Raw genomic sequence first — 12,146 nt, 5'->3', positions numbered from 1 at the left:
TTCCTCCAGGAGCTCAGATGAAATGGACTCTTGGATTAGAGTAGTCAATTCGGTGGCAGCCATGTTCTCTGCCCCATCATTCCCTGCTGCCATTGGCTCACAGAAGAAATTTAGCCGTCCATTGCTACCTGCAACCACGACAAGGATGTCACAGGTAAATAATGGCCAAAGTGGTTGAATGTTGCTTTATTACTATACTTTATTACTTTACACTTAATCGTTTTGTTTTATTATTTTACATTTGTATTATCCTCTGTGTGTCTAACCATGACAGGAAGAGCAGTTAAAGTCTCACGAGGCAAAGCTGAAGCACATCTCCACAGAGTTGGCAGAACACAGGAGCTACCCTCCAGACAAAAAGGTCAAAGCCAAGGATATTGATGAGTACATACTCAAAGAGCACTACCTGGAGTTTGAGGTAAGCATTTTTGTTGGGTGAGCATCAGTGAGGGGCCACTGGGGTTGAAGCAGCTTGTGACTGGTCAGTTTTCTGTATCAGTGCATGCTTTTCTGTTATTCTTCACAGCAAAATGAACATATACAGTATGTAACATGTATAAATATTTATGTTTCATTCAGCTCCTGCACTTTAATATGTGCCGGGCAAATGATCTCATGACCTGTAAGTCGTTCAAACTTATTGATATAGCATTTGGATGAATTATTGTCTTGTTTGATTCATGATGATGTCCAAGTTTATTGTTTAGGTTTTGTTTTTCACAGGTTTTTCACAGGTTTTTCACATGCCCTTTAAGGTGTCCGTATGGGCAGGATTCCTGGGATTTTTTTGTTTTCGTAAGAACAATTTTACAGTCCTTATGAGACAGTAACAAGTAAACAATTTGCATAAAGAACTCCAGAAAGGGTAGTTCAGTCAAACAATCACGTATTAGATTTGAGCATTTATTGATACCATGACATGGCTATAGATTTGATTTTGGCGGAGTGGATAATCTAAGGGAAGCACTCTCTGCCTCCTCGATGCGACACATACATACGTACATACATGACATGAGGCAGGGAGCAATAGAGACATAATACCCCTGACGGATAGAACATACAGACAGCATGGGGGAAAAGGGGATGGTGGAGGGCAGCAGCAGCACTGATCATACAACAACCGGGATGAGTGTGTGCATATCCGCACGGCCTTTTGAGGCAGTCTTATCGGATGTGGCCCAATCTGCTTGTGCTGGCTAACACACGTTTAGTAGTGAGCGGATGACGCGCGCTGCCCTATTGCCCTGCCTGAACTAGCTTCGCTCATTCATTATTCTCAAGAGAAAATAAGAAATTCTCGATGGCAGTGATTTATTGTCTGGAACACGTGTCAAACTCGTGGCCTGCCACGTCATTTTATGTGGCCTCCGGAAGCTTAAATGGTGTATTGAAATAAGTCTACGCTGCTTTACAGCATGCATTGACCATAAACTTCATCTCTCACAATGCATTTCGATTATGGTACGGCAAAGTACTACAAACTCCAGTGGGTCACTGTTCTGCAAACTTACCCCATGCGCATTTTCAGCCAAGGTCCTCGGGCATTCAACCCAAGTTGGTATCGCTCTCGAACTTGGTTAGAGTACTCAGCCAAGCGCATGTTTCTGCTTCCCCTGTCGATAATTTGGAGTCGTAAATGATAAAGACATCACCTTCACTAGACACGGTTTTGGACACTGCGCTCAAATGAAGGACAAAAATGTTTCGCTCTCGCGGTATGCACCCTCATATTAAGTGAATACCAGAGATAAATATGCTAAATTTATCCTCCAACAAAAGCTGCAGATTGTCCAAGAATTAAAAGGCGGACTGCAATTGCAGCAGAATAGGCTCTCAAAAGATACAACTAAAACACTATGTTTTTACATCGTTACTGATGTTACATCGTAGTTACAACTGGCCCTTTGAAGGCAACCATAATGCTGATGTGGCCCTCGGTGAAAATGACTTTGACACCCCTGCTCTAGAACTTAAAATGGATTGCAACACATAGACATATGCAAATCCATCTCTATGAAAGTCAGACATTAGATAGCAACTAATAAAAACATGCTCAAAGAACTTTCTCCCCTTAAATGTTTTTACAGATTCACGTTATGTAACATTGATAAAAACATGCTATCTGAACACAAAAGGTTTCACCTTGACAGCTAACTCTTTGCCTTTCCACATTGTACAAGCAAGAAGGCAGAGGGTATTTATATGAGAACTATGAACTGAACAATTTTTATGTCAATTGCTGCCTAATTACAAGTCTAATTAACGTGTATAATCAATTGTGTAATTGCTTCACCCTGCCCTTCCGAGTCAGGATCTGCTTAGGCACAGCTCTCCAATCCAATTATTTGAAGATGCTGTAAAGCAAATTCCATGATTTGCTTGTCAGTACATTATATATACGTGTGAAATGAGTTGCTGAAAGCATGTGCAAAGCTCTAAAACTTTGTCGCACTGAAATGTGGAGTTAAACCATTGAACAGTTTCTCAAATGTTTTCAGCTCAGGTTTAGTATAGGTGGGGCAAAACACAACCTATCTACGTCACAGCCACCTATCTACGTCAGATCACAGACAGTTGCATTCTGTTACTCAGCTGGTACAATGCAAAGACAAAGTAATTAAAGGGGTCATTGATTGCTAAACTGATTTTACCTTGTCACAGTTGAAAAACGACAGTTCGGTGGGTAAAATGGACATACAGTGAACCTCGAAGTCCATTGACACCTCTTTCCTATCTAAATCTTACAACTTGAAACTGCAGCTGTAAAACAATCAGTTTTGAAAAAGCTGTATTTGTGACGTCGCAAATATAGCATCACCTTTGTCATGCCCCAACATTTACATACAGACCAGCCCTCTGGTGTTCTGGCCCAGGATCTCAGACACTAGTTTAGCTGCGCGCTGCTCTGTGTACTTCCACACGAACAACAAAGGAGAAAGTTTGAACGTTTTTAAAGTATATTGAAAATGGACCATCGTAAATGCAGTGTTTGAGGCTGTATTGGGAATGCTGGCACTTTTCATAATCTTCCCAAGGAACCAGACACTCGACAGGCATGGCTGATGTTTTTCTCTGAGAAGATCCCTGTGAAATTCGACACATTTATTCATTTGCTCGAACCATTTCACCAAAGACAGTTTTGAATGAAAACCTTGGACAATTTAAAGAAGGATTTCCTAAGCCGCTGTTGCTGAAACGAGGTGATGTTCCAACCGTATAATCATCACAAACGCAAGTAAGTATTATTTTGTCGCTAACAGTTAGCCTATTAGCAATGCTAACGTCTCCTGTATCTAGCATAGGTAGAATGCTAAATATGTTTCAAAACACATCAACATACCTTACTTAGCAAATGACTTTAGCTAAACTAGCTGTAATCTACGGTGGCTAACATGTGCAAACGCGCTGCAAATTAAGAAAACACATGCAAATACAGAAAACACAAGCAAATTAAGAAAACATCTTAATTAATTTGAAAACGCATGCGCAGCATTCAGCAAACGCGCTGCAAATACACACAACACAACCAAATAACCCAAAAACGCGCTGCAAATACATAAACGCGTTGCAAAAACGAAAGCATGCAAACCAAAAACGCTGCAGTACATAAACGCGTTGCAAAAACGAAAGCACGCAAACCAAAAACGCTGCATCCAGTTTTCACAACGGAAGTTCTCCAGGCCTCTACGGGGAGCACTAAGTGGAACAGCTTGATTTTCGTCCCCACGGAGCGAGAGAGAGAGAGCATATGAGAAGTTTGGACCAACATCGAAGTAAAGAGTCGACATAAAAAGTTTAATATTCATTTTTACATGCTCTCCTCTTTCACAGTTTTTCAAAAGAGCAACTTTGATTTTGGTCCCCTTTCCAAAACAAACTTCTCATATGCTCTCTCTCTCGTTCCGTGGGGCCGAAAATCAAGCTGTTCCACTTAGCGCTCCCCCTAGAGGCCTAGAGAACTTACGTTGTCAAAACTGGATGCAGCGTTTTTGGTTTGCGTGCTTTCGTTTTTGCAACGCGTTTATGTATTTGCAGCGCGTTTATGTATTTGGTTGCGTTGTGTGTATTTGCAGCACGTTTGCTGAATGCTGCGCATGTGTTGTCAAATTAATGAAGATGTTTTCTTAATTTGCTTGTGTTTTCTCTATTTGCATGTGTTTTCTTAATTTGCAGCGCGTTTGCACATGTCGGCCACCGTAGTAATCAGCATTAGAAGGGAAACTTCCGAAGAAATAGCCAGAAAACAAATAGCAGTCTAGCCTATTGCTAACGCCTGTCTAGATTATCTATTTGAAAGAACTGGAGAGGCAGGTGCTAGATACAGGATACGTTAGCATTGCTAATAACTGTTACCGACAAAATCATACTACAGCTTGCGGTTGTGATGAACATAAAGTCAGAACGCACCTCTTTTCAGCAACAACTTCATAGCAAATCCTGCTTTACATTGTCCCAGGTTTTCAAAACCGTCCTTGGTGAAATGGCTCGAGCAAATGTGTAAATAAGGGTCAAACTGCACAGGGATCTTCTATGCTACGGTATAGACAAACATAAGCCTATATGCCTGTTGAGTCAATGTTAGCTAGACTAGCTCATCTGCTTTTTATTAACGCTGATTTGCAAGGAATGCAAGAACAACTAGATAGCGAAAACCTAGACTGAATAGGCATGTAAACTAGTTTAGCTTGCTAACGCAAGAGCATAGGTAGAATGTGTGATGATTTAGCCTAGTTTATTGGCAATGGGGCTAACGCGTTATTATTGTTCTTTGAATCTTTATTGTTTGAATGCTGCTTCAGCATTCTAACTATTTTTCTTTGAATCTTTATTCAACTTCTTCTATTTCTTCCGTGACACCTTTCAACGCCTTCAAACCTTCAGCTATTAAAACCGTTCAGCTATCAAAAAATTCCACAGTTTCAGGCTATGACTGCTAGCCTGACGTTGTCATACTCATAATTCTAGTCAGAATATGAGTCTGAAAACTCTCCGTTGGGCTGTGACTACGGGGCGTGTTTCAATCGAACTCGTAAAACAAAGGCCTCTTCGCTCAATTGGATAGACCTACAACCAATCAGAGCAACGTAATATGTTGTTTGTTGAAAAACGAATTCAACCCAAGCGCTCTTTCGTGAGTTTCTTGATTACGTTACTGTTGATAATCTGTCCATCATCGTATAAAGCCCGCCCTGGCAATTTTATTGGTCCGTCCCGATTCTGGTTTTCTGTAGTTGTCCCCAATACGAGACCCTCCAGACCCAACTTCCCGACCAAATTTTTTTGTGGGCAGGGAGAAGTTGGGCTGGCAGCAAGGCTATATGACTGCTATATATTTTCAGCTTTGTACCTCTTATGCTTGAATTAATTTAAATCAATATTCATATTTTAAACACGGTTTTCCAATGGAGATTTTTTTCAAATCCTCTCAATCCTCTTAAACTTCTTAAACTTCCAAATCCTTCTTCTTCCTCAATCTTTCAGCTACAGCCACAATTTAAACCTTAAAAATGTTAACAGAACCCTAAACTATATTTCTAAAATTCAGCTTTTTGACATCTGTTCAACTTTTTTTCATATCACTCATAATGTTTCATGAGTTTTTCAAACCGTTTCTGAGAATGACATGGGTGTGTACGTGAAAGCTTAGAGTGCAGACTGAAACGCTTAGAGTGGAGGGGAGCTTTGGATGTCGTTGAATTTTATTTTCTAGTTTGCCAGCATTGCCACAATTTTCGCTCTTCATGCTAATTATAGCTAATTTTGTGCTGGTCGTAGACAGTTGTCTCTGGAATCCAACAGACTTACACATTTGTTCAGAGCCACACGAAAGCGAGACAAAGTCCAACTCTCGCCCCATAGAGTCCAATGCAAATCTGGTGACAAATTCGTCAGAGAAAGCAAAAAGAACAAGATTTAGAAACTGCCGGTAGAGTCGTATTTCTGACCGCACAGACATATAAAGGACATCTCTGGTTTTGGCACAGTCTTGGGTCTTGGAAAATATCCTTATTTTTTGGGATTTGACATATAGTTTTGCGTCTAGGTTAACTTGTTTGAGGTGTGGATTCTAGCTAAATTTCTGGTATTCTCTGCCCTCAGAACGTTAGCAATCATAGCTGCACCATCCCCGTGGCAACCACACAAACACGGGCCAGTCTCTTACACAGGAGATTGGTATTAGCTGATTAGTGGAGACACAAGACAAGCTATTCAGTCAACTCGTCTCATTAAAAGACTAAGAGCACCACAACACAACTAATACCACTACCGATACTGCTATATCTTATACCACTCTACAACTACTAATTCTGCAGATGCTGCTAATATCTCTTTTACTAACTACTATGCTAATGGTAAGCTACTGTTTTGTTCACCGAGTGCGTTCACTTGACTATGAGAAACTCGATAGCCATTGGCGGTTTATGCCAATAATATTATTGCTCCATTTGCATGTGTAATTAGTAGGGATGGGCGAACGATGCCTTGTAAAGCTTTGGTGGTTTCATCCGGGTTGCTCCGAACCAAAGAGCCGAACTATTGGCGCATTGAAATTGGAGAGCACAGTGACATCTCGTGGTCAGCTAAAATTATAGCAGCCGTTTAAAGCAACTGAATGCAACGTACCAGTAGTTTCTGGCGGTACTTTGCCTCGTTAATTATTCAATGTCGTTCATTTTTGTAAGGCTACGTGATGGTCTCATTTTCGTGTTCATTCATTAAAACCATACATGTGTATTTCAGAACTGTGTAATTTTCATACAATAAATATGTTTTACTGTGATGTACTGGTCTACACCACACTTTGTAATGTTCTGCAAACAGTATAAGGGCGGTAGAATGCTTAAGTGTATGGAAGTATTAAATGACTGCTGATACAGAGTGGTAGCTTACCAGGGGTGGTCCTAGCACATTTGGCGCTCTAGGCGAGCTTCACTCGTGGCGCTTAAGTTTGAAAGTTTAAAACGCTTTTGCACAAAAACGGAATTGCAACTTTCAAACTTTATTTTGCCCTGCAAGACTGCATTTCTTTCAAATAAACACAGCAACGATCGCAACGATGAATAAACATTAATAAAGAACAAAATCCCTGAGAAAATGTCAAGTCTATACTGAACTACGCTCCGGCCATGCCCCCCTGTTCAACGGTGCACACACGGTGCACAGTCACATTCACTCCCTCATCGCCTGCAAAAAAATTTTTTTAGTCTTCTGTTCTGTTGATGCCTGGCAAACAACAATCTTAGAAGTGTACTCATATTAGGGGGTGTGATTTGCACTTCAGGGCCACCGTACATATTCACTCATTTTAAGCAATCAATCTCCCTGAACAAAATTAGACAAAACGGAATTCACCAAAATGTCATGACACATCGAAAATGATGCAAATTGCGGTAGGCCTACAGCTGAATTTGAACTGATGTTTCGACTGAATGAAAATAACAAGGAACGTCAGAAGTCACTGGCTAGCTAGCGTTAGCTAACTATCTAGCAAGATTACAATTTACATACAATCCATTCGCTAAAGTTGACAATACAACAATTGGATTTTTACCAGTATTCCTCACTTGTTGACAAATTGCCGTGTTTGTCTTCCTTAATGCCTAATGCAACAACACTACAAATATCTTACTCGTTGCATAGCACACCCATTAGGCATTAAGGACATTAAGGAAGACAAACACGGCAAATATTGGGTGTGCTATGCAACGAGTAATATTTGTAGTGTTGTTGCACGGGCTAATTGGCTATATATGTGCGCCCCTATTTTAATCGTGTTTTTTTTGTATAACGTAGAATAAATGGACATATCATTTTTGATATAGGCTACTGTAAAATCCTAAAGAACTAGGTTATGTGACAGGGAGTAGAAAAACTGCCCGGGGCAATTCACGCATTCATGAACCGTTTTCTTATCTGGAATTCATCATAGGCTAAGACTAGAATTTAAGGATTAACCTTTCGCCTTTGCACATTTCTCTTATTCTTCCTTTCTTTTCTTAAATTTCGCCCTGGATAGCTTTTGCCTCTTCATTATTTCGTTCTTCAAAGTTCTTGAACACACACACTCTAACCAAACGCCTCACTGTGCTAGCATGTTCTGATAACGCCAAGCTTCCTTTTTTAAGGGGACGTATACCTGGCTCATTTTACCCTAATGTTAGATAGATTTTTTAAATGTCAAAATATTGGTTGGAGATAAAGAAGGGGGCGCAACAAAAAAAACAATTTATTTTTTTGCGCCCCCATCTGAGTGGCGCCCTAGGCGACCGCCTATACCGCCTGTAGGAAAGACCGCCCCTGGGTCCCCCTTTTTAAAACCCCGTTCTGCCACTTCTTAGGCGCTGTCCCAGACTTCCATGCAATGTTGAAGAGGCGTGTCATCCACAACACCCCCTCCACATCCAAAGCTTTCAGCATGACATTGTGGCTATGCAGTTGTTTTAGTAGATGGTCAACAAGGCTTTCATATTCTTTATTGTGTAACTATACTCAACAAAAATGTTGACACAACATGTCAAGAGTTGGTGTAATCGTTCATAACCAAAAGAAAAAGATCCATGCAGAAATGTATTTCTCTTGTGTAAAATCCTTACAGCCCAAGTTCATCTATTTCCATGAACTTATATCTACGGAAACTAAAATAAAAAGGAAATATATTGCTCACCTTAATTTTTCTTCTCTGTAGGAGAACCGCTACGAGATGTATGTGAAGCTGCTGAGGGAAGGTATGAAAGATTTGCTCACTGGCAAAGATGGTGATGCTGGCCTGAAGAAGTCACAGTCCAGCCCGTCCCTCAACCAGGAAGGCCAGCCGGCCATGGCCAAAGTGAAGCGCAACACCTCAGAGAGGAAGGACTATAGGCCAGAGATGCCCAAGTTCACATAGGAAGCTTCCCCCTTTGACCTGTGAAAGAGCAATTAATACTCAACAAACGTGTGAATATATTTTATGTAATTTATTTATCTGGCCACTGTTTTGTTGTAACAAAAACAGTTGTGTAAAATGTAAATGATAATACATGTTCTTCTTAGACTGACTAGTGCTTGCATAGTGTTTTTCTTTTGTATCGCAAACATCACATATGTAATTGTGGTCCTTTTATTTTGATGTAGGTGCCATTGCTGTTGTCATTATTGTATATATAGATCGTAACAATTAGTAGTGAAGAATTTGACTCTTTGCCACTTTACTCAAATGTCGCTGTTCCTTCCTTCTCATGTAAATCTTTATTTGCCTTTCAGTAAAAAAATAATATCCTTGGCTTCAATTTAGGGTGAGTGTGTGTGTGTATGTACACTGTATATACACATACACATACATAGGTAAAGAGTACTCAGAAGTGTTTATTTTAATATGTAGTTTTAGTGAACGGTGAACACATCCTAAATAGTGAAACATCTTGAGTATTTTACATCAATATGGCTTCCAGTGAGATTCAGCAGGATATTTTACGTACATCTTTTTGTCCTGCCTTTCCTTGTATATCTTTAAGGTTCCTTTCCACTGGGAATGTTAATTTTTCATGGAGATAATTCATTAAGATGTAAATAAGGGAAAGGGATCCTGTGTTGAGTTTAAATTTGATTCTTTGATTCTTCTTTAATATTTTGCCTATCTGAAACAAACATACTACTTGGCCCCTTATGACAACTGGATGGTTCTATGTTTTTGGAAGACTGCATTATATTGCAGTAGTTGAGAGCAGGTCAATTTATCTGGATCCTCATTTATCACAATGAACAAGTAGATGTATTCACAATTTTGTTTCAACCAACAGAACAGGTATCTTTTCAGACTGCACTATGGCTGAGATTCAACCTCAGATCAGACTTTTTGCAGCTGAGCAATTTTTTTATAATTTAAGGCAAATAGAAAATCGCATTCTGCTTTTGGAGTAGTGTAAATGCCAATGCTCTTTTTGGGGTTTTATAATCTTTTAACTTTTATTGGGTATTGAATTCTTAGTTGAAAGCTATTGTTGTAAAGATCAAATTCGTATTCATAGTGCACTTTATAAATGAATTATTCTGAATATTATAGAGAACTTTAGAAAGGTATCACAAGTTTTTCAGACATAACTCTTATTAAGGTACTGAGCTGTCTGTACAGTAAGAATCTGTTAACTCAAAACAAAATGTCTTTGTTTTCAGTCATTGGGTAGTTTTTGCTGTCTTAGGTAGTTTATTTAAGGACAAAGTTTCCTTTAGGGAGCTGTTTTCAGGCTGTAAGTTGCTGTAATTGCATTTTCCAATGCTGGTTAAAATGAATCCATAGTCATATGCAAATTTGTGTTCAACCCATTATTGTCATAACAACATTAGCATCTTGTATCTTGTAAGATATTGGATCTACACCTCTGTAACAGACTCCTACACACCAATTTGTTTTGTCCATACCAAAATGTGCATGTTTCTATGTATAACACTAGGAAGGAATTTCACTTTTTATCATGATCAATTAATGATATATAGACATTTGCAAAAGTGTTAGGAACAAGTGTTGGTAGTTCGAAGTTTTATTCTTTAAATGTTTTTTTATTGATGCTTTATTATTGTTACCATCATTTTCCATCTATTGTCTCCCCCCCTCCACAGGAAACAAGATCTCTTAATCATAGATTAATATGATCGTAGCCGTGACCATTTATTTTGGCCTGAGTAGTAGCTGACATAATTGCTTGCTAGTGTGTATACTCTTTTTGCTATTTTCTCCTTGCATCATATAACTATTCTTCAAGTATTGTTATTATTAAGGTGGTGCGGCTCTTTTTTGACATTGAAGCACTTACAAGTGCTTACAAGTGACCAAGTTTCAGAGGTGTGAAGTGAATATATATGAAGTCTATATCACAAAGCATCCAACAGTTTGAAGTTGTTTAAATAATAATTTGGGTGGTCATATGAAGAGGTCTGCCCTTAATATCTCTATTTTTGATTCTTGGTCATTAATTCTTGTTTTAAAGTATAAGACAATGGCTGGCCACTTGAAAACATATTAGCCTAGTGTATAAAATGTTCCCAATATTCCTATGATAGTCATTTCTTTCTTTGCGAAGTGTTAAATACTACATTCATCTTAATAGTGCCAACGCAGTACATTGCATTAGGCAAGGACATTATGAGAATTTTTGTTTTTATGAAGCTGTGCTTTTAAGGGTGAAATGATGGAACATACAATTTACATCCATATGATTAAATCACAAGATACATTTGAACAAGTACTTCTGATACGATGTCGTAAAGTGGTGTGGGTTACTGCTCATGTGGAATGTCTTATCTAAAGGCACTGTCTAGCAAAACAACAAATAAAAAATTACATTAGATGGCCTATATATCAACATCTTTAGATTTACACAGGAAATGTTCCAATTCAAGATCAGCCTGGCCTTTCAGACTGTCTTACTTTCATGAATTAATCTTTATTTCTTCAAATCACAGTAGTTAATCTTTTCCAAGAGCACTTTCATCTGACCTTTGTCCACAATATCTGACATATAACTGCTGTACTCCCCACCATTACTTGAGAATAAAATCAGTCCTGTTCCTTATTGTGTGCCAGTTAAAAACCAGATAAACAATCTGTTTGACCAGACCTCAGCTTGTTCTACCTTACCTATGGTAATGCACCTTAGCCTCCTCCAAAGTTGTCTTTGTCTCGCCATGCATACAAAAACTTTAATATCTCTGAGAAGCTGTGAGGCCATACAATCCTTTAACTGTAAATGCTGTTAAATGTTACTGTCAGCCTGTGATTTTTAAGCCTAAAATTGGCGGTTGTTCATCTTATCTCTTTTGACCTAGCGTGTCTTACGCGCTCAGGTCAATTATCAGCTGGTTGGTGGTAATTCAAACTGTAGAGGGTTTCAATGAATAAAAAATATATAATATTTGAATACAGCTTTTATATGTCTAATAATGTCAGGAATCTCTGTGTAAATGTCTGTGTACACATTACAATGGGTTTCCGACAATCAGCTCAAGAACCGGGCACTCTGCAAAGTTCATATTCTGCATTTGTCCTGTTTGTAATCCAACTGAGTGCAGTGCCACATTTGACGTTGTTTAGATAGCCTTTTGATGTCAAATAATGACTGAATAATTTGCTGCCAATTTGGCTTGCTCGCTTCGCTCTGGACTCAGCCATC

At 39.0% G+C, this 12,146-nt stretch overlaps 1 protein-coding gene across 6 annotated transcripts in view; it reads left to right on the top strand.

Annotated features, from left to right (window-relative positions):
- psd3l (pleckstrin and Sec7 domain containing 3, like) overlaps positions 1 to 11,894 on the top strand; it is a 288,227-nt gene extending 276,333 nt beyond the window's left edge. For 5 of the 6 annotated variants that reach the window (XM_047017245.1, XM_047017244.1, XM_047017247.1 and 2 more), the window contains exons 14-16: positions 10 to 154; positions 275 to 418; positions 8,687 to 11,894. In XM_047017245.1, the coding sequence (XP_046873201.1) occupies positions 10 to 154; positions 275 to 418; positions 8,687 to 8,887 (490 nt within the window). In that variant the 3' untranslated portion in view covers positions 8,888 to 11,894. Of the gene's footprint in view, positions 1 to 9; positions 155 to 274; positions 419 to 8,686 lie in introns of those variants that run through there. The other variant, XR_006955809.1, reaches the window with a different exon arrangement.
- The last annotated feature ends 252 nt before the right edge of the window (positions 11,895 to 12,146 follow it).

Source organism: Hypomesus transpacificus, unplaced genomic scaffold (genome assembly GCF_021917145.1).
Source record: "Hypomesus transpacificus isolate Combined female unplaced genomic scaffold, fHypTra1 scaffold_51, whole genome shotgun sequence".
NCBI lineage: Eukaryota > Metazoa > Chordata > Actinopteri > Osmeriformes > Osmeridae > Hypomesus > Hypomesus transpacificus.
This window is presented reverse-complemented; position numbering and strand designations above follow the sequence as displayed.